General features: G+C 48.8%; 1 protein-coding gene across 1 annotated transcript in view; it reads right to left on the bottom strand.

Annotated features, from left to right (window-relative positions):
* The window catches only part of LOC119466436 (putative phospholipase B-like 2), an 88,485-nt gene extending 80,089 nt beyond the window's left edge, over positions 1-8,396 (bottom strand). The window contains exons 1-2 of the mRNA XM_037726947.2: positions 8,249-8,396; positions 4,769-5,029 (exon numbers count right to left, since the gene is read on the bottom strand). Of these exons, the coding sequence (XP_037582875.1) occupies positions 4,769-5,001 (233 nt within the window). The 5' untranslated portion in view covers positions 5,002-5,029; positions 8,249-8,396. The remainder of the gene's footprint in view (positions 1-4,768; positions 5,030-8,248) is intronic.
* Positions 8,397-26,125: the final 17,729 nt, after the last annotated feature.

Genomic DNA, 26,125 nt, shown 5'->3' with positions numbered 1-26,125 from the left:
CGGACGCTACCACCTGCCCCGACAATGCCTGAAGAAATCACCCAACAAGCCACCGCCCAATCTCCGCAGGTAGTCGTAACCGGCGCGCTGCGCCTGCGTGACCCTCCCTTCTTTAGTGGGATGACCCAGATGTGGAAGATTGGCTGGCCATATTCGAAAAGGTGAGCGGCCACAATAACTGGGACGACCCGTCGAAACTGCAGAATGTGTCGTTCTATCTCAAAGACGTCGCAAGCCTGTGGTACCACAACCATGAGTCCGACTTCGCTACATGGAGTGCATTCAAGAAACGCTTCGCAGACGTGTTCGACCGCCCCGCCGTGCGCAAGCTCCGCGCCGCACAGCGCCTCCGCGGACGTGCGCAGCAGCAAGGCGAAAATTTCACCAGTTACATAGAAACGTCATCGGCTTGTGCAAGCGCCTGAATCCGTCTATGCCCAAGCAGGAGAAGATAGAGGACATCTTGAAAGGCATTGGCGACGACGCCATTCAAATGCTGCTGATAAAGGACCGACGCACGGTAGCTGAGCTTACGACCTTGTGCGAGAGCTTTGACGAGCTCCGTAAGCAACGCGTCTTAAGTGCGGCGGCCGACCACACCAGACGATTCCCTCGCCGCCTTAACGCCTTAGCCATCGCGGAGGTGACCACGACACGCTACTTTCGCAAATCAAAGATTGTGTGCGTGAGGAAGTGGCATGGCAGATCTCATGTTTATCGTATCTGCCGACCCCAGAAGTGCCTACGCACAATCTCGCGCCATCTCTCAGACAAGTCATTCAGGAGCAGGTCTCCGAGGTGCTGCCGTCCGCCTCTCAGCCGACACCTGTTGCCGCACCACTCACTTATGCGGCTGCCGCTGCAATGCCTCCGCGTCGACTGCCAGCGTTGGCCCCTCAACCTCTCCGACAGCCACCGGCGCCATTCCCTCGTGCACAGCAGCACATCGTCAACCCGTGGCGCACTTAACAATCGACCGATATGCTACGTTTGCGGAATTCCCGGTCACGTAGCACGATTCTGTCGTAGGCGCTTCGCGGCTGCCTCGGGTGCACCGAGATACTGCGACTATTCATTCCGGCCCCAGTACAACGCTCCACCAGACGCACCACCTGAGGTATAGGCACGAGACCCCCAGCCTGACTCCGACTTTCAACCCTTTGCTTCCCGTCGCTCACCCTCGCCACGCTGCTGTTCTTTGTCACCTATGCGTCGCCGACCCACCGCCGAGACGGAAAACTGGCTGCCGCAGCTCCGGAGGCACGCGCTGCGTCGTCGTCGACCTGTGTAAGTCCTCGCTTGTCCCCAGCCAACGTTGTCGAAGTTTTTGTTGATGGTATACGAGCTCTTGCGCTCGTCGATGCCGGTGCCATTATATCTATCATTAGTCAGAAACTTTGCCGCTCACTTAGTAAAGTCACAACGCCACCTACAGCATTTTCCCCGAGTACTGCAATCGCACAGCGAATCCATCCGATTGCAGAATGCACGGCTAACGGTCGTCATTGGCGACGTACTGTACCACATTGAGTTTATTGTGTTGACTTCGTGTTCTCATGATGTGATACTTGGGTTGGATTTGTTGTCGCGCCATCACGCCGTTATAGACTAGCTGCGCTCACGCTCAGGTTGAACTGTCTGTATTTGGCGATGTACCTTCTGTCCATATGCCTGAGTCTGGTGTTGACAAGCTTGTCGTGGCTGCGGACACTGACCGGCCCCCTCTCAGTGCCGTCATTGTTCCTGTTTACTGTGCTGCCCTTACTGAAACTACATTTCTGTTCACGCCGTCTGACGTATTGAGTCACCGCCGCCATGCGTCGCTGCCAAATGCCGTCCTAGCACTTCACCAGGATGCCTCCGGAATACTTATTTCCAACGCTACCTCATGCCCTGTCACGTTGCGCCGTAATGAGACGCTTGGTCACGTTCAGTCAGTCGACGATGTTGTTATCGTGCCTATTGATTCCTACGAGCCCAATCCGAACCCTGAGCTGCACGCGCTGACACCTCACCTTGCATCCGATGACGTGTCCTCGGACGCATTTTCCCCTGCCATCGACAGTAACCTCACTCCGGATCAACGTGCGCAGCTTATTACCCTTCTCAACTAGTTTGGAAGCCCTCAAGCATCATTAGGTTGAACGGACACCGTTGTTCACAGAATTGACACCGGAACCAACACCCCTTTGCGCCAGCGCCCTTACCACGTATCACCAGCGGAGCATCGTATAATTACGGAACAAGTTAACGACATGCTTCAGCGTGGAGTCATCAAGCCTTCCTGTAGTCCTTCGTCATCCCCCGTTGTGCTGGTCAAGAAGAAAGGCGGTTCCATTAGGTTTTGTGTGGATTACCGGCGTCTCAACAAAAATGCTAGAAAAGATGTTTACCCTCTTCCTCGCATAGATGACGCCCTCGATTGTCTACAAGGCGCCAAATTCTTCTCATCGCTCGACTTGCGTTCGGGTTATTCGCAAGTCCAGATGGCCGAGTGTGACCATCCAAAGACCGCGTTCGTCACACCAGATCGCCGGTACGAATACACAGTCATGCCATTTGGACTTTACAATGCTCCACCAACATTCGAGCGAATGATGGACAGCATTTTACGTGGTCTAAAATGGCAGATCTGTCTCTGCTATTTAGATGACGTCGTTGTGTTCGCCCCCGATTTCCCTACACATCTCGCCCGTCTGCGCACGATTCTCCAATGCCTTACCAACGCAAGCCTTCAACTCAACCTGAAGAAGTGTCACTTCGGGGCTCGCCAGCTCACCATACTGGGTCATGTAGTGTCAAAACACGGTATTCTTCCTGTTCCCGACAAACTTCGCACCGTTGCTTAGTTTCCTAAGCCGACTACCCTAAAAGAACTGCGCAGCTTTGTGGGCTTATGCTCGTATTTTCGTCGCTTTGTCCAGGAACATTGCCTCCATCATGGCACCGCTTAGGAAGCTACTTGCTCGCCCTGGTGACCTATGAAATTGGACTCAAGCCTGCGACGACGCCTTCACTACATTACGGCATCCGCTTACCTCACCACCCATTCTGCGCCACTACGACCCGACTGCGCCAACCGAAGTACACACGGACGCCAGCAGTGTCGGTCTTGGTGCAGTACTCGCGCAACGCAAACCAGGATTTTCTGAGTACGTTGTAGCTTATGCTAGCCGTGCCCTCACGAAGGCGGAATCCAACTACTCCGTTACAGAAAAAGAGTGTCTGGCGATTGTGTGGGCAATACGCAAGTTTCGTCCATACTTATACGGCCACACTTTCGACGTGGTGACTGACCATCACGCTCTGTGTTGGTTGGCTTCCCTGAAGGATCCTTCTGGTCGTTTTGGACGTTGGGCTCTTCGCCTGCAAGAATTTGACATTGGCGTGGGGTACCGATCGGGGCGAAAGCACTCTGACGCTGATACGCTCTCCCGATCTCCCTGTGAAATCGGCTGAAGAGCCGCATTCAACTGGTGCCTTTCTCTTGGCTGCTCTGACCGCCACAGACATGCCATCTGAACAGCGAAAAGACCCCTGGATCGCCTCTCTGCTGAATGTTCTTTCCACACCGCCAACTTCTGCACACCCACGTGCACTTCGCCGCCAAGCCATGCATTTCGCAATACGGGACGAACTATTATATCGTCGCAACTATCGACCGGATGGCTGTAAATGGCTGCTTGTCATCCCTAGCCACATGCGGTCCGATGTCTGCGCATACTTCCATGCTGACCCCCAACATGCTCACGCTGGTGCGCTGAAAACGTATGAGTGGCTCCACCAACGTTATTACTGGCGTGGACTATATACCTATGTCCGAAAATACATTCGGTCTTGCCAATTGCGTCAACAACGGAAACAATTTCCCCATTCGCCCGGACTCCTGCAGCCTTTACCGTGTCCTGCACGACACTTCGACCGTGTCGGAATCAATCTTTATGGCCCACTTCCGTGCTCTGTCGCTGGTAACAGATGGGTCATCGTCGCAGTGGACCACCTTACGAGGTATGCGGAAACAGCCGCGCTTCCTTCGGTTGGTGCTCGTGATGTTGCGAACTTCATCTTACGTCATTTCGTCCTCCGCCATGGCGCACCACGCGAGCTACTGAGCGACAGAGGGCAAGTGTTTTTATCCGATGTCCTTCAGGAGCTCCTTCGTTCATGCCGTACAGTTAACCGCACGTCTACAGACACGCGGATCCGCTTGAAACGAATTCTCAAGATAACACCAGTTTCGAGATACTATTTCTCGAACTTTGCAGAGAAATACTTTGGTGTTCCAGTTACTTTTGTTCTTCAATGCATAAAACGACGTTTTGTTAAGAAATGTAATAATCTGTATAATTTTAATATTCTGTATGCTTTTAACTTGTCCATTGATAGTACAGTTTATGTAAAGTTCTGTCATAAGAACAGTGTGTCCTCAGCTTGCCTTGTTTGTATTCGAAAGTACCCCTTTTGCCACTCAGTGTCCGGTAGGCACTCGATGCACTCAACGTGAAAGAAGGTAAGGCCTGCAGATAGAGGCCCAAAAGACAACACAAACGCCGTGGGTTGTCCGCTTCTGTTATCTTCAACACGTTCTTTTATCTTCTTTCACGATGAATTTCTACCAACTAGCTGAACTTTCAGAAATGTAGTTTCTAAGCGTTACTCAACATGCTTCCGCGCGCATCAGCACTGCTGTATTGCAACGAAGACGCAGTTTCCCAGAAAACATAAACATGTATTCGAGCAGGAAACTGCGCCGTTTTTCCAGACTCACCCGGTGTTCTGGATGTCGTCTTGAAAATTCGCCCATGCCACCGGAGCCAGGGTCGACGCACCACCTTGATGAGGAGGCAATGGTGGCTTGCCGTCGTAAATACGCAGGCGACTGGTTCCTAAGTCCGGTGCAACCCAAGCCCATTGGCAGTCAGCAGCTTCACACGCAGCCAAAACACCGGCCAGGAAAGAAAGCGGAAATAAAATGCCAATGGCCATGCCCGAGCGCCTCATTTTGCTTCTGGTTATTACAGTAGAAGACCTGCACACAAAGAAAACATAAGCAAACAAATAAAATCAGCACTTTCTCGAGGAGGTATCTTCTCAAACCTTATGCGTAATAAGATTGGCCATCTTTTGTAGGTTAGGGCGTTTTGTATGCATTTGTTTTTAGATTTTGTGGCATAGAATGATGCTTATTGATGCATTATTGATGTCTTTATGTGAACGTCAGCTTAAATATATTGCTTAGAGGTATGATTAAAAAAACATTATTGTTATATTTAGTCCATGCCTTGTTTTCTTTCATGTTTTTTTTTTTTTTGTAATCTCTCTTCCTACACAAGCTCCTCCGTCTCTTCAATACCCACCTGAATAAAGTTTAGATGTCGTTCAAAAATGATTTCTCACACTTTCAAACCTCATGTGGACTTAACTGCATTCTATGACTTAACAATAAAAAAAAACATTGATCAAGTTCGGGGCCTTCGGTTGCCCTAACGTAGAATAAGAGGAACACGTACGATTTGAAGAAAGCTGGTAACACCAAAAAGCGAAAACATAATCAAGGCAACCAAGGGTAAAGTAAATACATCATTATTGTGCCGTTTAGGCAAAATGAAAATTGCATGCTATGTGCAATACCTAACGACGGAAAGCTCCGTACATATTTATATAATTCAAAAAGAGAGCGCTAATACATACAAAATATAGACCAAGTTCTTAAGCATCAATACATGTTATACCAGGCTAACTCGCCGGATAATTCGCAATCCAGTTACGCTGCTTGTAGACAATATATTTCCTTGACAAATTAGTGAACAACGGAAAATAACTGAACTGTTCAAATATTCTCACTTCGGCCGTGTTTCTTAATTCGAGGCAATTTCCTCCGAGTGCAGCCACTTTCTTGTCGTTGGAATATCTCACCGTTTTCTTGGGCCGACCCCTTTGAAAGAAAGCCACATACAAGCTCGCACACCCACCCACACACTGACGCGCTCATTTTTAACAAGTTTTTACTGGCACACGCACTACCGTTAACGAACTGTTTTCATTCCCTCAACAATTTCGCAAAAAAATGCATTGTTCTGTAAAGCTTTCTCGAGCAGCGTGTGAGAAAGAGTTCCCCAGAAAACGAAATGTCAGGCTTGCTGCAAAATTTTGGGCGGATATCTCAAAGCTGGGGCTCGTCTGAGGACACTTAGCGAAAGTGTCACAAAGATCGTCCAACTGCTGTTCCACAAAGATAGCACTGCGAAAAAATAGGAGTTATTGGTAACGAGGTTCCACATTTCATGTCAAAACAGGTGTCTAAGGGATGCGCATTAGCCCGACAATAAAACGCAGGCTTAAGAAGGAAGAAGTAGAAAGCAACAAATCGGGGACCATACCTTAACTGTTTATTCTGCTGTAGTAGTGATTTTGGGGCTAGTTGTTACGTATTTAATCGAAATGATATGGCTCGAAAAAGACGAGGACACGAAGACTCATGGGATACATGCCAAAGCATCCTGCAAGCACACCTTTTGGAGAGAGGGATCGAAGGGATAATTACAAGCAAGGTGCTTGCGTGCAGCAGTAACGCGGACAAAATTGGCGCAACGCATGCATGAGCGGCACATTTGTTTATATTATTAAGAACCAGATCCGGCTGTTTGATACGCTGCTGTGACTTACTGTGATGTCATTATAACTGATGGGAATACATGCGCACACTTATTTCAAAATGCAGAGAATAGGAATGTGAAAACATACAGCGATTAGGACGGCACCTGCTGATGTATAGTCACGGTCACATGGGTTGGTTTTCAAATCCTCGTTACATTAAAAATTTCGGCATTAGATATTATCGCGAATAACCGCGTTTTCGTTAGTATGGTGACATCAGCATTGTTTGTGCCGATAAACGAAGACCAGTCATCGCGCTTGTTTAGAGCGCTGTGAATATTAGAGAAAAGAAGACAAAAATTGTCAGCATAGACAACGATTTTCCTTGATATCTACGACTAACACGTATCATAACCCAATAAATGAGGCTTCAAGGGCGTGAAAAAGTCCACTTCGCAAATGCTATCCATTTATGGCAGAAATTTATGTCAGATTTTGCTGATATAAAGCTTATTGTAGCAAGAGGTTATGAGTTGACCACCAGCTTTGCCAAATTCCGTCAACGTTTTACGAGACGCGCGAGGTGCAATGTTGTAATCCCCCGAAGGATTCCGAATAAATTTGCTAGCGTTGCTGCTGTCTCAGTTTCTCCGTCAAGACTGGGAAATACCTCAAGACTTGTCTGTCGTTACGGGCACTCCTGAACGCACGCGAAACGGCACCACTCGATGTTGGTGATATGTTCTTCCAAGATATGGCGCGCGAAGATAAGTCAAGTGCCGGCGACGTATGCAAACAGCTCCGCTGCACGTCGACCCCCGATATCCAGATAATTTGACGGTATAAGAATTCTGGCTATTTTCTCATGAACTTAGCGGTATAGCAGAGTCTTCATAGACTATGCTACACTGTAGAGCCTAAATACGCAGTATTTAGGCTGTGCGTATTTAGGCTGTACACATATGCATTGCCGTGAACAAATACACGCAAAATTTTGCAAGTTGTTTTCATAGTTATACGAAACTATTTTCTCCCACGCGAAAATTGTGTACGAATGCATTGAAATAAATGACGTGTACGCAGCTTAATTGGATTGTGAATTATCCGATGAAGTGTTACCATGGTGTTAAGATATAATAACGTTTTTCAAGAATTTGTTCCCGCATTATCTGGGACACTTTCCATGTGTTAACATTGTCTTTGTCCAATTAGGCTGCACTTAAACTTCACTGCCGGGATCGCATGCAATATGTGGAGCCGGTTTTAGGGATAGCCCAGGCAAAGGCCCCTTCAAGAAAATAATGTACTCGCCAAGTACGTGTTTCGAAAGCGCATATTTAATCTCGAGCCGCTTGCGCTGTTCCTAATAATTATTACCTTGAACCAAATTGCACAGCACTCAACGCTAGCCGTCAAGATTAGTTGCGATCGAAGCAACGCGGACGCAGCTCGTCGACACAAGTCTAACTGAGAAAGGTCCCTCGCTGACAGGCAAAGAATTCAGGAGTCGTAACTGCGCCGACTGCTGGACGCATTAGCATTGGCATTCCAAAGCACTGCCTCGTGGTGTCTACGCGATGTCACGATGTTGTCTCGAAGTTAACACGCGGTGTTAACGTTTTCCTCGCAGCCTACAAACCAGAAGACTTACCGCAGGGAGACGCCGGCGTCCGTCTGTCTTCGCCGCTTCACGCAGGGCGTCGACTTATCGCAACTGGCCGGCGTCACGTGTTGGCGCTACGGGCGTCGTCGCGCATCCTTCAACACTGCCGTTTCCGGGCAAAGGGCGCGGTGAAAGACAGGCCCCTCCCGAAGCGTGCTCACATGAGATATTGCTGCAGTGCAAATAGAGAAAGGGAAATAGCGTTCAGAAACACGTGAGACAAATGCCTTGATTGTCGCTTCCGGTCAGCTTCGCTCGCAGTCCACGCGTTGAGGCACGACAGGGCAGCGCGTCGATTTCGCGTTTTTGATATGCGCTTCGTAGCCCGTCTCCCAGCGAGGCCAGCGAGGCTCGTAAGCGAAGCTGGAAAACGACGACGGAAGACAAGTGGACGCTAAGTCAGGCTGATCTCAATCGACTTGAAAGCGGAGCTGAGGCAGGTTTTTTTTTTCCTTCTTTAGCCGCGACGAGCGTTAGGAATACGCGCACTGGCGTTCCCGCTCTGAAGAGGCGTTGAAATCGTTATACGCCCAGCTAAACACTTCGAATGTTAGGTATACTGTTAAGAGACAGGAAGAGAGCAGTGTGGATCACACAGGAAACGGATATAACGGATATTTTAGTTGACATCAAGAGAAAGAAATGTAGCTGAGCAGGCCATGTAATGCGTCAGAACTGGCAGACCATTAGAGTGACAGAATGGGTGCCAAGAGAAGGGAAGCGCAGTCGAGGACGGCAGTAAACTAGGTGGGGGGATGAAGGCAGGAGAGAGAGAAAAAAAAAGGTAAATGAAAGACAGGGAGGTTAACCAGAGGTTATCTCCGGTTGGCTTCCCTGTACCGGGAGAGGGGTAAAGAGATACGAAAGGAGAGAAGAGAAAGAAAAACACAAAACAGAACTGTTTCTCTGGGCTCTGTCACGCTGTCTGCGAAGGCGTTCTTGTGTTGCATAGTGTCAACGTTCCATCCGACGTCACACAGTGCAGAGTCACAATTTGTCACTGAGTCCGATGTCTGTTAAGTAACGCAGCAGGGCCTTCAGGGCGGCTCGCGCCATTCTTTGTGTAGGCATTCTTTGATAGACAGTTTCCGAGGATGTTCTTTTCTGTTATTGGGCGTTTGTCCAGTTGATCTATCGTCGCTGAGAGAGCTGGTCTCTGCGGGTTGAAACGAGGGCGATCACAAAGAAGGTGTGCGATTGTTTCGTTGCACCCGCAGAATTCACAAAGTGGGCTATGGGCCATACCGATAAGAAAGGAATACGCACTTGAATATGCTACTCCAAGCCATAGACGGACTAAAAGGGTGCAGTCCCGTCGAGGAAGGTTGAACAGAATACGGAGCTGTAAATTAGGGTCCAGCGCATGAAGGCGTACACTTGTGAAATCAGATGAATTCCATTGCGTCAATGTTAGCTCACGAGCAAGCGCGGAAAGTATTTTCGCGGCGTCGGCTCTCGAAAGAAGAATCGCAACGCAGTTGACACCGTCATTGGCAGATCCGGCCGCTGCGTCCGCTCGATCATTGCCATGTATGCCACAGTGACTAGGCAACCACTGATATATTATATCGTGCCCTTCATGAACTATGCGATGGTGTACTTGTCTGATCTCTGCGACGAGCTGCTCGTGTCATCCATGGTGCAGTACTGAGACTACACTCTGGAGGGCTGCCTTGGAGTCACAAACGATTGACCATGGATGGGGTGGTTCCTCCAGAATGAAATGAAGTGCCGCACGGAGGGCTACCAGTTCAGCAGCTGTCATTGATGAGACATGTGACGTCTTTAGATGCATATTGATGGATCTTGCTGGAATCACCACGGCGGCAGCTGAACTTGTAGGTGTGACTGAGCCATCGACATAAACATGTACGCGGCCACTGTGAACCTCACGTAAAAGTTCTAATGTGGCCTGTTTCAGGGCAAATGACGGAATGTGAGCTTTCTTCGTGATTCCTGGGATGGTGAGGCGTATGTAAGGTTTGTGCTGGCACCATAACGGTGAGGATGGTCTTGCTCCAGGCATGTAGTTCGATGGTAACGAGGTAAGGTTGACAGCAATTGTGCGACTGAAAGTTGTGTGTGTCCTTTCTGTAGGTAAAGATGCAAGATGGTGGGAATGTAGTCGGGCAACGTGCCGAATGTGCGCCCTGAGAGCGTCGATGGCTAAGTACGTTGATAGTGGGTGATCGCGCGCTATGACAATCGTTTTCGCCGTAGACGCACACTTCGGAAGACCGAGACACGTCCTTAGGGCTTGAGCTTGTAGTGCCTTGAGTACACGCAGGTTTGTTTTGCAGGTCTTGCCTAGCACCGGGAGGCTGTATCTTGCGAAACCGAGGAACAATGCATTATAAAGCTGCAGCATTGACCGCACCGATGTGCCCCATGATTTTGCACCGAGGAATTTCAGGAGGTGTGTTATGGTCTGTAACCTCTTCTTTAGGTATGAAACGTGCGGGCTCCATGATAGGTCGCGGTCGATAATTACCCCTAAAAAGCGGTGTTTCCGCGCGTTTGCAATTGTTTGCCCATTGACACTTACAGAGGCCTCATTGCCTTCCGAGTGAATGTAACAAGGCATCATTTCTCTGAAGACAGCTCTAAGTTTTGTTTTAGTAAGTACAATGATGTTAACGTAGCTGCCTTTTGTAGCCTTGCTCGTACCTGCAGTCGTGTTACAGCAGACGCCCAGATGCAGATATCGTCAGCATAGATAGATACTCCCACGGTGTTGGGCAAGTGGCAAGCAGCTGAGTAGGCATCTGACTAGGGCAAGCGGCAAGCATCTGACTAAGTTGAATAGTGACGGGCTCAACACCCCACCTTGTGGTACTCCACGGAATGTTCGGTGGTGAGTCGTGGCGCCATCCTCAGTCATCAAGAAGAAATGTCTGTCGGTCAGATAGCTGCATAGCCATTGAAAAGCGGGTCCACCAATTCCGGCTTCAATCAGAGCCTCTATAATGGCATAATGTGCTACGTTATCGTAGGCGCCTTTTATGTCAAGAAACAATACCGCAGTGAGTTGTTTCTGACGTTTCAGACGTTTTTGATGTTGAATAAATGTGACCAAATTGATGGCATTATCTATGAATCAGCGCCCACGCCGGAAGCCAGCCATAGCATCTGGGTACACATTGTAATACTCCAGGTACCATTCTAGGCGCGCCAAACCATTCTTTCCATTATTTTTCCGATGCAGCTGTCCAGACCGATGGGGCGGTACGATGACAAATCTAACGGTGATTTACCTGGTTTGAGAAGTGGTACCAAGTGGCTGCATTTCAATTCACGTGGAGCCATACCGTTGCGCCAAGACACATTGTAATGGTTTAGCAGCATGAGTTGCGCCTTCTGGCCAAGATTACCGAGCGCCGTATAGGTAACGCCGCCTGGCCCAGGTGACGAAGAGCGCCTGCAAGTCGCCAGGGCCGCTTCAAGCTCCTCCATCGAAACCTGACATCCATACGGGAGTCCCGAGACACAGGAGTGACGCATGGTTTAAGTGCACATTGGGGCTGCAAGCCAGCAAGTACTGAACAAAATTCTTCATCAATCTCAATCTCCCTGCAACCTTCGTGCAAAGCGAGAGATTTGAAAGGAACACGCTGTTGCGGTGATACGCGTGTCCACGCACAGTCATCCATATCTGAGATAAGCGCTCACGTGGATCCAACGACTCACACAATCGTTTCCATTTTTGAGATTGGAGCGCATCGATGCGCCGCTGAATCCTCTTTTGCATTCGCCTTGCCTCTCGGAGATCGTGGATGGATTTAGTTCTCCTGTATCTTTTTTCAGCCCGCCGGCGAATCGCTCGTAATCACTGCAATTCGGCTGCAAATTATTCATATTTCGGAAACGGCTGAAGACCGCGCGTTCTTTCTTTCATGACTTTTTGAATTTCGTGTTCCAGACTAGAATGGTTCCCTTCCTGACATATTTCCTCCGTGTGTGACCGAAACACTGACCAGTCAATTCGTTGGAGAGTTATGGAGGAGTATTTAAATAGTCCCTTGATCTTCAAATACGTGGGAATATGGTCGCTGCCATGTGATTCGATATCTGAGAACCATTGCACTTTTCTTTGAAGACGCCGAGAGATCAGGGTCAAATCTAGGCAGCTGCTGTATGTAATACCTCGTAAATATGTTGGACTACCATCGTTGAGGCAATAAAGTCGTGCTGTGTTGCAAAATATTCAAGTCTCTTTCCCCTAGACTCCATCTTCAAACTCCCCCAAATCTCCGCTGACGATCGTAGGGCCGCGTGTCGTTGATAACACGTCGTGCAGTCATTTATAGTTTATATAGTTTATAGTTTATATAGAAGTTTGGAAATTTGCAGGCGCAAGTGGGAACCAGCTAGCGCATTATAGGGGCTACTGGAGATCGCAGGGAGAGACCTTCGTCCTGCAGTAGACTTAAAAATAGGCTGATTATGATTATAATGATCATGATCATGGTGATGAAAGCCTTCGAATAATTGATGATTTATTGCGCGCTGGCCGAGTTGATAACAAACAGCTAAAATGGTTGCTGTTTTTGTGCGAAGTAAGGTATTCTACCTAATATAGCTTGGGCTGTCCACCACTTCCAGCAGTCGTAAACAAACAAACAAAAAATAACCGCCCAAGCACTCCGTACAGATGGTGAACCAGCGAAGCTGAAACTTGTGGCCCCGGTGTTTATCACTGGGTTTATCCCGACTCAACTTCGCAGTTTCTCGCGGCCGCATACTCCTTTTCGCAAGCGGAGCTTGTGAACAAGTTTATATATCGCCGTTTGTGTTGCGTGCTGCTTTGTAATTTGCTCAGGGAAGCACCTGGCACAACGCAGGAGAGTGCCTCTACGCTGCTGCGCGCAAGGGTGTGAGAAAAGTATCGTCGGGCGAGACAAGCCGTGTCATGCCTTACCGGCAGAGCTGAAGCTTCGAAGGATATGGATTCGCGCTGCGCGCCCATAGCAGTCAACATGGGTATCGTCAAAGCGTGAGTTTCTGCGCTCCAGCACTTCGAGGACAACAACTATCAGACGAGCCCTGCTTTGCAGGAGAGTTGCGGCATGTGAGCGAAAGGGCGCTGTGGTATCGCAGCAAGGTTCTTCAATACTTATCTGGTCATGAGAGAGAAAAAAGGTAAAGGAAAGACAAGGAGGTTAACCAGAGATTATCTCCGGTTGGCTACCCTCTACCAGGGGAGGGGTAAAGGGATTCGACAGGAGAGAGAGAGAGAAATAAGTATAAAAAAGGTGAAAAAGGAAAGAAAACGAAATCGCACACACGCACAAAACAGAACTGTTTCTGTGGGCATTGTCACGCTGCAGTCTGCGAAGGCGTTCTAGTGTTGCAGTGTCAACGTCCCATCCTACGTCACAATGTGGTCATGAAACTTCCGCGTAACACTATGGGCAGGATTAATACAGCGCCCACAGTGGACCAGTGTTGCGCAATGGGCGCCCCCATTCCATTCCAATTCCATTCCTGGGAATTAGAACTTGCCGCAATTCCATTCTTTTCAATTCCTCATAATGTAAGAAAACTCAGCCCATTCCCACTCCGGCAATGGCCAGGCAGTTCAGTTCCATTCCTGTAATTCCTCAACGTAGGAAAGGCGCCTTGATAGTTGTATCGAGTTAACGATGGACGCACCATAAAGCTGATGTAATCAGACGCGTTAAGAACGGCAAAAATATGCAAAATACGTTACCAATTAAGGTCGAGGGAAAGTAGCTTGGTGACATATCTCGCACAGTACAACCACCCCACAAATTCCCTTAGGGGGGGGTTCTCCCGCTACCTACAGTATTTGCAGGGTCAGCATGTTTTAACGGCTTGTGACGTTTTGATATTGCTTAATAGGATACGGACACAAAAGTTGGCGGGTGGTTTTTTGCGTCGGAAAAAAAGTTGAACTGTTCAAAATGACGAATACAACAAGCTGCTTTGAAAAAAAGAACGAGAAACATCTTTTTTTCGCGATTTTCTGTTGCACCTTGCCTCCAAGCGGCCGCCGGCAGAAGCTGAAATTTGACGTCATCGCACCCGCGCGCGCGCGCGCGGCCACGGTCGGCCACAGCCGTCGCAGTGTTTCCGGGGGTGTCGGTCCCTTGCAGCGTTTGTTTAGCCCCTTTCGGCAATCTTCGCACGTGGTCGGTCTGAAACATTATCCCCGTCGGCGCTACGCGCAGGTGCTGCGTCTTATATGCGCCTTCCCGCGGTCGTCGCTCGGATTGAGGCGTTCGTCGCGGCGGAAAGACATTCCCAGACATAGCTGTTATAACAGCATCATTGGTCGTGACACACCGTCGCACACGTTTCCCAGAGACGAGAAGGTGCGTAAACTTTAAATACCTGCCTCTCAGGCATCACGCACAGCCTGGAGACAACTAAAAAATGACTTCATTTGCGCGGACCACTTCGTCGACGATGATTATGTGACCAGCCCGGCTGTGCTGAAAATCCTCGGCATGTCGCTCACGGTAGGTCTTCTCACGGTCTTCTTACGAAAACGCAAGGCAGCAATGATCAGCGGCGCATTGGAAAAGAGGAGGCGAAAAGATGTCGGTACTGTTTTCGTTCACTTGCAGCCTTCTCGAGCATTGTTAGGGCGAGGCTGGGGTGACATGCCCGAGGCTGGGCACGAAGGCAGTAATGTCTTTAAAAATGTTGGCAAAGCATAGTAATACAATACAAGGCTAGCGAGCGCGACTCACGAAATCAGATACACATACAGCTCTGCTTCTCCACAGGCAAAAACAGAAAAAACTGGGCAGAACGCCAGACAGGTACTACCATCTGTCGGTCGATCGGCTGGCGAAGTGGACGTGACAGTCTCGGAGGTACTGATACCTCACAGCAGTTGCTCACGCCGACAGCATAAACTACTATTCAGTCATCCACGCAGTGCTGAAGTGCCCCGCAGCTGCCTCGCCTGCGTGCGCTCTTGAAAAAGCAAGTTTACTGAGGAAATGACAAATAATTCTTGCACAAGTGTCTGGTGCAGAGCGAAATCTCCGCGTTACGGTTCGCGAAAACCTGACCGGCACTTCCACGGCCGCCTGCTCTTCTTCATCGCTTGACGCGGAAGGCTCGTAACCGTAAGCGGTAATATTTCTTGCCAAGTTGGAATGGTCCTCGTCTTCAGACGTGTACTCATCGCTAGTAGACGCACCAGAACTGGAATCCATGCTTGCGATGGCGGCGTCGGTGCGCTTCGAATGACCGCGGCCGGCCGGCTGGCTATCCGATGAGGGTGTCGTGACGTCACGCCTTCCAACTCCCGCGGGGCGGGCGGCGAGGCGCGCGCTCACAAAAACGCCAAAAATAAAGCCATCGGCTCAAAAATAGGCTAAGTGATTACTTCTTTTCGGTGTAATCACCTAGTGAGGATTCATTTTCAGCATTTTCGTAAAATTTTCAGATCTCGTGTCCGTATCTCTTTAAGCTTAAATGTGTTAATGCTAAAATGACAACGTCGGGTATTTTCCCGCTGACAAAAGTAGTGTTCAAGAAGACCTTATATAATGGTGGCATCACGAGCAGCCTTTCAATTAACAGGCACCGAGCTGCATCCAGCGATGAAGGCTGACGTTATCTTCGGCTGGCTTGCCAGCCCTTTCTGTCGTTGTGTGTACTCACGTTCGTGCTTTCTGTTTAGGTACGGAATCAATATAGATGAAACTCCCACTACAACATGTATAGCTCCGGAGCAAAGCTTGCAGCGTGCGGCTTGTTTGTTTTCCTCACGGCTAACTCAGAAAAATGTTTCTAATATTCCATGTTGGCGGACTTCCTGCGTGCGTGAGCCACTGGGCGCAGGAGCTATGTGGCAGTGCGTTATGGAAACGTTTTTTTTTTTTTATTTGCGATAGAAGGCTGGAAAGGACGGCGGGGGTGGTAGCACAGAAAGCCGAGGGGGATGCTTCGAAGCATTGTCTAGCATTCACAGTATGAGCGAACTACTAAATGAACCACTGGACTCCTCTAGCAGCCAACAGGTGCCAGCACCACCCGGACCTCCCCTCCCTCCTCCCACCATAGAACAGAGCTCCCTAGGTCAGAGCCAACGTGGGTTTTCTTCCGCGCGAATCGTCGCGTCGACGCTCGAGGAGGCGCCGCCATGGCCGCAGTTACTCTGACTCTCCTTCTTCGGCTGGCTTGCCGAACCAATGCTTTCAAATTTTTTCTCCCTCTCTCTCTCTCTGTATATGGAAGGATAGGGAGCACAGTTCATCGCCGACGACTGTGTGCTGCTTTGTCCTGCAGACCTTTATCAACAGAGTTTCGGGCAAAGGCGTCCGTTGTCTAGACAGAGGGGACAGTATTGCAGAAGGGTTAAATGGGAGGGGGGGGGGGGGGAGGACGAGGTGAGACGGCACGTAAGCTGGCATACGAAAGCTTGCAGTGAACAGAAGCGTCGCGCGAGCGTCAATATGCATCACAAGTTAGAGAAGCGCTTTTTCGAATATGCGTCCGAGTCGCCGACGGCGACAGAATCAAAAGAAGTCGCAGTTTCGCCTGAAAGGGAAAGCATCCATTGCGATAGCAAATTAGTGGAGAGCTATACGAAGCAAGGAAAGATTCGCTTACTAACTAAATACACAAGCACGGTGTCACGCCCGTACAGATAAACATGAACGCATCTCGCTCGATAACCGCGGTAACTCGCTGTGAAAACGCCAGAGTGAGAAAGCGCGCCAGCAACACAGGGAAAATTCACCTTCGCACTGTATCTCGTCTCGCTTCAACGTGAACTAAAGGTGAAAGCAAAGCGCATGCTGAGCTACCGGCAGTTCCCGCGTGCACTTTGTCGCCATCACAGATCGCTTTGAAAATGAGGCCCGCTCTGGCGCGCACTTCGCTCACATCACAGATCGCTTTCAAGATACGGCACCTACGCGGACGCGCTGTGAGCAGCAGCCGACCGACCAGAACACAACCCTTCCCTCTTCGTCGCCTCGCCCCCGTGCCTCGTGCGCTTCCAGTCTGCCTTCCTCCCTCGCGTGCGCTACATTGAGCCGCAATTGCCGCCTCACCCTCGTACGCTTTCACTCGCGCACACAGTGTACAGTAGGCGGCGACGATTTTATCGCCGTTGGACTTTATATGGAACCTCACGGCGATGGCGACGGTGACGCCGATGGCAGAAATGCGCTGGGAGTGTCCATATAATTGCTATAGCAATAAAACAAAGAAGAGAAGTGTGGGGTGACAGCAGGCGGCTGGGGCGAAGGCTCCGCCGAGGTAAAAAAAAACCACCGCATATCCACGAAGTGAATGAAGATGAGTGGGCGAAGCACTGGGGGATCATTCGGTTAACCGCGAATCCCCCGACGCCCGCAAGCAGCGGACCCAGAGGCGGCGAGTGCGCGGGAAGCGGCGGCAAAACGCCGGATGCGTTCTCTACCTGAGGTTGGCGGCGCCGATGCTCGGTTCAAGCACGAGCGTCGCGAGGCCTCAGCTCCGGGTCCCCTTGCCGGCGTTGCCGTTTTGCTGCAGCTTCCCGCGCCCTAGACTCCGGGTCCGCTTGTTGTCTGCGTCGCCGTGCTGCAGCAGCTTTGCGAGCCCTCGACTCCGCTTGCAGTTGAGCCGCCACTGTCGCCTTTGCAACCATAGCGGGCGCGCCGTTATCAGAAGCGACTGTTATCATCCATGGCTGAAGAGAGAAAGAGAGTGCGTGTCGGGAACGAACGCCTTTGTGCACCGCAGCGCCCCTAGCCGACTCCATGCAAACCAGAGCTACGGACGAGAGAGGAGAGCGCGCGTCGGGAACGAACGCCCTTGTAGGGTGCCTCGATGCCAGCCACGCCATTCAGGGTGGTGCCATCCTTTGACCGCACCCGCGCCGCCGCTTTCTCGCTGCGACGCCATCTTGAGTCACAGCGAGCGGTTGCGAGTGCTTGGTGCCGGTGCTTAGTTCGAGACACAGTGCGCGCGGATGCTTCGCTGACGCTTCTACTTGCTGGACAGTGTTCAGCCGCATGAATGACAAGCTTGTCAAGTGCATCGAGTCGACATGACGGGCTGTTGTGTTCCCAAGTGCACCGGATCGACGCGTAAAGGGCTTCGTTATTTACGCTTCCCCCGGGACCCAGAGCGAAGGAAGAGATGGGAAGCCCCAGTAAAGCGGTATCACTGGAAGGCAACGGATAGCTCCTACATTTGCGAGGTAAGTGTCAAGAAAATTTAGACTATCGCGTCGTGTTTTTCATAAATAAGAAAGTATTCTCTGATCCTCGCTCACGTACCTACGTTCGCTCACGAACTAAGCACTGCACCGATGCTGCGTAGCCTATGGTTTGCGAGCGCGCGTCGCATAGACTTTTGCCGTTTTGATCAGCGCAGTCTATGCGAGTAGTACCCTTATTTTAAGAACTGACGAAAATGCTTCGCCGCGAAATAGCCTTACATTAGCTACAAATCGTCATGTAAACCACCTATTTTACTGTTTCATGGGAAGCACACATCGTGTGTCTCTTGTTTCCTTTTTTCCCCTCAGTTTCTTTTTTCGCTACTGGTTATTTGGGACTAAAGAACGCAGTGCTTCTTCTGGGGAGAGCGGCTGTTGTGTACGTGGCAAGCGAAGCATTGTGATTTTCTCTATTCTCAGCAGATATCTTGCGGATCTCAGGTTGTTACGTTATATAGCTGATTTTTTAGACGAATATATTTGTAGCGTGGTGCTCGTAAGCCGATCCCCGCAGGGGCGTCTGCGCAAGCAGGCGTTTGGTGAGTTGCGCCACCACGTACATGAGCACACGGGGGTTGGACCCTCCCACGCGTAGCCGTGCGTGGCTTTGCCGTGTCTGGGGAAAGGGGGATCCTGGAGGTTGAGCTAATGCCGGGTGTTTGGACCTTTAAGGCCCCCCGGCGGAGGCAACACACCTCTTTGGCCTCTGCTTCACATAGACGGCACCTCTAGACTGACCCACCTGGAGGAAATCGGCAGTCGCCTTTTCCTGTCCCCCTCCTCAATCTTTTGTCTTTCTCTCTCACTTTTACCATCTGTCCTGTCTTCTAGTCACTTCTTCTCACTTCCGAATTTCTGGGCGGCAAGGGTTAACCTTGTGTATTATATCCAGCCTTGGATATATATATTAGGTTATAGTGGCGGTGTATAGCTGGCGTGTGCAGGTAATCTTCAAACCTTGTACCGTCCCCTTGTTGGGCTCCATGGTGAGCGGCTACCATCGCTGCCGAAATCAATAAACCTGTATGGCATTCTCATCATTCCCTAAACTACCTGATCGTCCTCTTTCAAAAAAAGGGCGCACCGAAGAAACAGCTCAATTTTTCTTTCAACGCAAAGAAACCTTTCCACGATTCCATGTCATTCATAGTGAAAACCCTCAAAAGACCGTAAGAATGATTTCACCTTTCACTGTTGCAAAAAATCTCACGGAAACAATTGGTCCCGGCTACAAGTTACAAAGATGGCGAGCGGTGACCTCCTTCTTGAGGTCCGCGACAAACAACAACATGAGAAACTCGCAAATCTGGTCTCACTCGGTGGTGTGAACCTCACAGTGACCCCACATCGATCCATGAACACAAGCAGAGGAGTGATTTCCGACGATGATCTGCTGTACCTGACCGAGGAAGAGCTCCTAGAGGGCTGGAAGGAGCAGAATGTTACCATAGTGAAGAGAATAATAATCAAACGGGAAAGCAAAGAAATTCCAACTAAACATCTGATCGTCACCTTTGCGTCCAATGTGCTGCCAGAAACGTTAGAAACAGGATACATGTAAGTCCGAGTCCGACCATATATCCCGAACCCTCGAAGGTGTTTCAAGTGTCAGAGGTATGGCCACGGTTCACAAAGCTGCCGAGGCCGACAAACCTGTGCGAAGTGTGGTGACCATGGTCACCCCTCAGATGACTGTGATGGCACACTCCACTGTTCGAACTGTGACGGTGGACATGCAGCTTACTCTAGAGCGTGCCCTACGTGGCAGAAAGAGAAGGATATAATAACCCTCAAAGTAAAAGAAAACATTTCATTCCAAGAAGCACGAAAGCGTATCTCTTTTCTTCATTCCACAGGGTATTCTGGTGCGGCGCGTAGGGGGGCAACGTCGCAGCAGACTCCGGCATCGGCCCGGTCCACAAAGAGTGTGGCCGCGGCGGTGCCACCAGCCCCCCAGGCGACAGCAGCCAGCGCTGCTGCGCCGTCTCTTAAGGAAGGCCCATCGACTTCTGGGTTGGTGGCCTCCAAGGCCCTGCTTTTCGAGGCAAGGCCCACCCCAAAAACACCCCGCTCGCTTGAGCGGAAGTCCAGCGGCTCCTTGGAGTCGATGGACACAACCCCAAGCCAGGCGGCGCATCCAGCGCCTCCGGAGCGACGCGATTCTCACGACCGCTCCAAGAAAGACAAACCCCGGATTACGGCGCCTGGAAAGGCTCCGTAAGCCAACTAGACTCATCTCTTGACACACAGCCCAAAAACACAAACAATATGGATACACAAATATTACACTGGAACGTGAGAGGCTTAATGCACAACCTCGATGACATTAAAGAACTTTTACACAAATACAATCCAAAGGTGCTGTGTGTTCAGGAGACACATCTTAAACCCACACAAACAAACTTTCTACAGCAATACGCCCTTTTCCAGAAAGACCGGGACGATGCTGTTACAGCGTCAGGCGGTGTAGCTATAATTGCCGACAGAGGCGTTGCATGTCGGAAACTGAAACTCCAAACTCCTCTTGAAGCAGTTGCTATCGAAGCAGTGCTGTTCAATAAACTAGTCACCATCGCGTCTGTATACATCCCCCCAGGTTATCAACTCTCTAGAACAACATTTCAAAGCTTTATTGATGAACTCCATCACCCTTACATAGTCGTTGGTGATCTAAACGCACATAGTACTCTGTGGGGCGACTCTCGTTGTGATGCGAGAGGACGACTAATAGAAAACTTCCTACTCCCTTCAAGTGCCTGCTTGCTTAACAAAAAAGAACCAACATTCTACAGCCCTACACACAAAACATTTTCTTCCATAGACTTAAGCATAGCGTCCAGTACAATTGTGCCGTATTTGAAATGGGATGTGATCAATAACCCTTATGGAAGTGATCACTTCCCCATCCTACTAAACCTTACAAAACAATCTGAGTGCTCTACACACGTTCCTCGATGGAAAGTCGACTCAGCTGACTGGGCGCGGTTTCGCGAAGAAACACATTTGCCCTGGGACGATGTCCGTGCACTTGATATTGACGCTGCAGTAGCATACATTACAGCGTTCATTATTGATGCTGCATCAGTATGTATACCCCAAACAAATGGGTCGCCTTCGAAACGACGTATTCCATGGTGGAATGAGGAGTGTAGGGAAGCCCGGAAAAAGCAAAACAAGGCCTGGAATCTCCTTCGTAACTCCCCGACCACAGAAAACCTAATTAACTTCAAGGCGATTAAATCACAAGGTAGAAGAACACGCCGCCGCGCTAAACGAGAAAGTTGGGAAAAGTACATATCCAGCATCAATTCTTATACAGACGAACGCAAAGCCTGGAACAGGGTAAACAAAATAAAAGGCCGCGAAACTCATCCTCTACCTGTAGTAAACACACAAGGAGACACTCTTGAGGACCAGGCTGATTGTCTAGGAGCACATTTCGAGCATATTTCCAGTACCTCCCATTATACAGATACATTTCTAAGATATCAGCGACAAGCAGAGCGACAGCCTCTGGGTTGGAAAGACACAGCCAATGCAGCATACAATCGTCCATTTAGCATGGCGGAGTTTCAGGCTTCACTGAATTGCAGTAACGCGTCTGCTCCAGGAAGTGACAGAATACTATATGAAATGATAAAACACTTACACCCTGAAACCCACAAAACACTATTGTCACTCTTTAACACCATGTTCTCTGCCGGCTACATTCCGAATGCATGGAAAGAAGCAATTGTAATTCCTATTCTCAAGGATGGCAAGGACCCTTCTTCGGCCAGTAGCTATAGGCCTATAGCTCTGACAAGTTGTATATGCAAGCTCTTTGAGAAAATGATGGATCGCCGCCTCATCCATTTTCTTGAAAGTAACAAAATACTCGACCCTTACAGTGCGGTTTCAGGGAAGGTAGATCCACAACAGATCACCTTGTCCGCATCGAGACAAATATTCGTGATGCCTTTGTGCACAAACAGTTTTTCTTGTCAGTATTTTTAGATATGGAAAAGGCATACGACACAACTTGGCGATTTGGAATCCTCCGTGATCTTTCTGGAATAGGAGTTCGAGGCAACTTACTGATTGTGATTCAGAGTTACCTCTCCAATCGCACGTTCCGTGTGAGAGTTGGTAACGTCTTGTCTCGTCCATTTACGCAAGAGGCTGGGGTACCTCAAGGTGGTGTGCTGAGCTGTACTTTATTTATCGTCAAAATGAACTCGCTGTATACTGTCATGCCACGTAGTATGTTTTATTCTGTGTATGTGGATGACATCCAAATAGGTTACAAATCATGCAATCTAAATATCTGCGAGCGACAAGTACAGCTTGGCCTAAATAAATTGTCTAAGTGGGCGGACGAGAACGGTTTTAAATTAAACCCTCAAAAAAGTACGTGTGTCCTCTTCTCTAACAAGAGGGGTGTACTGCTGGACCCGGTAATAGATATCAATGGAGAACGACTATCTGTAAGCCGTGAACATAAATTTCTAGGTATCATTTTAGACTGCAAGTTAAATTTTGTCCCACACCTCAAGTATCTTAAAGCAAAATGCCTCAAGACTATGAATCTGCTGAAGCTTTTGTCACGCACATCCTGGGGAAGTGACAGGAGATGCCTCATAAAGTTATACAAAAGTCTTATATTATCGCGTCTTGACTATGGAGCAGTAGTCTATAATTCTGCGACGCCTAGTGTTTTGAAAATGATGGATCCTATTCACCACCTAGGCATCCGCCTTGCTACAGGTGCCTTCAGGACTAGTCCTGTACAAAGCCTGTACGTCGAGTCAGACGTATGGTCTCTATTCTTCCAAAGGACATACTTAAGTTTCTCCTATGCCTTGAAGGTAAAATCTGCAGTAGACCACCCATGCCACTCAATTATTCAGGACTTGTCCACGGCCAGGCTGTTCCGTAACCGCCCAGCCACTAGGCCTCCTATGTCCCTCCGATTGGAAGCCCTGTCGGAAGAAACAGGCTTCTCTCTTCTAGAGAATGTCCTGATGGCTTCTACTAGGCTTCCACCACCTTGGGAGTGGCAGACCATCCAGTACGATGTCTCTTTTGTAGAAATATCAAAATGGGCACCTGAAGCACACATACACTCGCATTTTCTTGAACTTCGGGAGAAGTATTCTTGCAGTGAATTTTATACGGACGCCTCCAAATCTTCTACTGGTGTTGCTTACGCAGCTTTGGGACCATCTTTTACAGTGTCCGGGGCACTAAATCCGCATACAAGCATTTTTACAGCGGAAGCATACGCAATCCTTTCAGCAGTCAAACACATAAAACAAATGAATATTACAAAAGCAATTGTGTTCACAGACTCATTGAGTGTCGTGAGTGAGTGAGTGAGTGAAATAACTTTATTGAGGTCCAGAGAAGACGCAGCGGACACCCCGCGCCACCCGGCTAGTCCCACGTAGGGACCGGCAAGCCGAGCTTGACGGCCCGATCGCGGGCACTCTGGACGGCCAGAGCCGTCCAGAGTGTCGTTAGAGCTCTAATGAGTCTACGAAAACACAAGAACTCAGTTTATAACGAACTGTACAGCTTGCTATGCTCAGCTTACAAGGACAACCAAGTAATCATAATATGCTGGGTACCTGGCCATAGAGGTATCAAAGGCAATGTAGCTGCAGACGAAAATGCCACTTCAGTAGTTTTTGAACATACAAACACAAACATAGCCGTCCCTTTCACTGACCTAAAGCCCTTCCTGCGCCATGAATTACGGAAATATTGGCAAAGGCAGTGGGACAATCAAGTGTCAAATAAGCTACATGTAACCAAGCCAAGAATTGGGAAATGGATATCTCAGAAAACAACAAGACACAAGGAAGTGCTTCTTTGCAGGTTAAGGATAGGACATACCTATGGAACACACTCGTATCTCCTTACAGGAAGTGATCCTCCGACATGTGATAGGTGTGGCGACATACTTACAGTTCTCCATCTTCTTATCCAGTGCCCAGAAATAGAAGCTCAGCGTAAAAAGTACTTTTATCCCGCGTATCGTGAGCACATCCCTCTTCACCCAGCATTCTTCTTTAGCCATGAGCCGCTTTTTGATTTTAATGCCGTCTTAAAGTTTTTAGCAGATGTAAACACGTTACAAGTCATCTGGCCAGGGTATCTGTAGCGCAGCCTCGACTTGCAGGCTGCAGCTGCAGTGGAAAAACATTTTACAGCACGTGCCTCTCAGTCCTTGATTTCAAGGACCTCTTGAGGCAATAGTGCTATTGCATATACTTTATTATGTCACCGCTTTGTAATGAAACCTTTACGCTCATAGCTCACATCATTAGTCTTTGTCATTATTTTAACACTCATATATTTTACGCAATTTAGAGCGATTTGTTTTAGGCCTCTTTACAGCCACCTTTTATGTACCATTTGCATCCTGCTGTCCATTCCATCTATAATACATTCAGAACCCATCACCATGTGTCCGCTCTTTGGCCACAGCTCGCCCTTGCGCCATTAAACACTACACATCATCATCATCTCGTAAGCCGATGGTCATTCGTGCTCATTGCCGATCGTAGTGGGTACTGTGACGGTCTTTAAATGCCTGTGCACGGTATGCCCAGGTGAAGGAGAGTTAAGGGGCATCATAGGACCAAAATGTTTCGGCGCTTTCTGGCATGGTGTCTGTTGTAGCCTGTGCATTTCTTCGAAACGTGTGAAGCGAGGTAATACAGCATTACTTCTGCGAAAATTTATTTTTAAGCACTGTAATGGGTTCTCTGTATTTACAAGGCAACTTTTCATATCAATAATCACTTTTATTGTTTCACTTGTACATAGAAACACTTTGAAGAGGACGAGTACGAGGGAAATCGATAGGATGGGCGCCGTCTGCGAAAGTCAACAGCCCTACATCATCATGGACTATATTTTCGAAGTGAAAAACATTGCTAATCTGTATTTGACTGTCTTAGTTTCATTTTTACGGTTTTTGTACGCGATATGTATGCAGTGTTGTTTATTTTTTCAATGTAGTTATCAGTGTTCTAATGGCTATTTATAAAATGTTCTGTACTCGCCATCGATGTGTTTGGCTGATGCGACGTATTCGATGGCAGCTGATGTATTCTGGCTGGATATCTTGATTATAATATTACCCGCGGTTGCGTTTTCTTGTTTCCATTCTTGTTTTCGATTTATATTGTGTGTAATAAGGTTTATGTACTCACTTGAACCCCCCCCCCCATGTAATGAATAAATTAAAAAAACTCTCACTATCCCGAATTGTGTGTCGAGCCTACCTTGCGAATTTTTTTTATCTCGTCTTTCAACATAACCTTCAGGCGCCACACAGTACATATAATTTTTCATGTACATATCAGGGCAACACTTGACTTCAGCGAACCAAGAGAACAGGCTGGCTTCAGGAAGGGATATTCTACGATGGATCATATCCATGTCATAAATCAGGTAATCGAGAAATCTGCGGAGTACAATCAACCTCTCTACATGGCTTTCATAGATTATGAAAAGGCATTTGATTCAGTAGAAATACCAGCAGTCATAGAGGCATTGCGTAATCAAGGAGTACAGGAGGCATACGTGAATATCTTAGCAAACATCTACAAGGATTCCACAGCTACCTTGGTTCTCCACAAGAAAAGTAGAAAGTTACCTATCAAGAAAGGGATCAGGCAAGG

Source organism: Dermacentor silvarum, chromosome 10 (assembly GCF_013339745.2).
Source record: "Dermacentor silvarum isolate Dsil-2018 chromosome 10, BIME_Dsil_1.4, whole genome shotgun sequence".
Lineage (NCBI taxonomy): Eukaryota > Metazoa > Arthropoda > Arachnida > Ixodida > Ixodidae > Dermacentor > Dermacentor silvarum.
The sequence above is the reverse complement of the archived record's forward strand: the minus strand, read 5'-3'. Positions and strand labels throughout refer to the sequence as shown.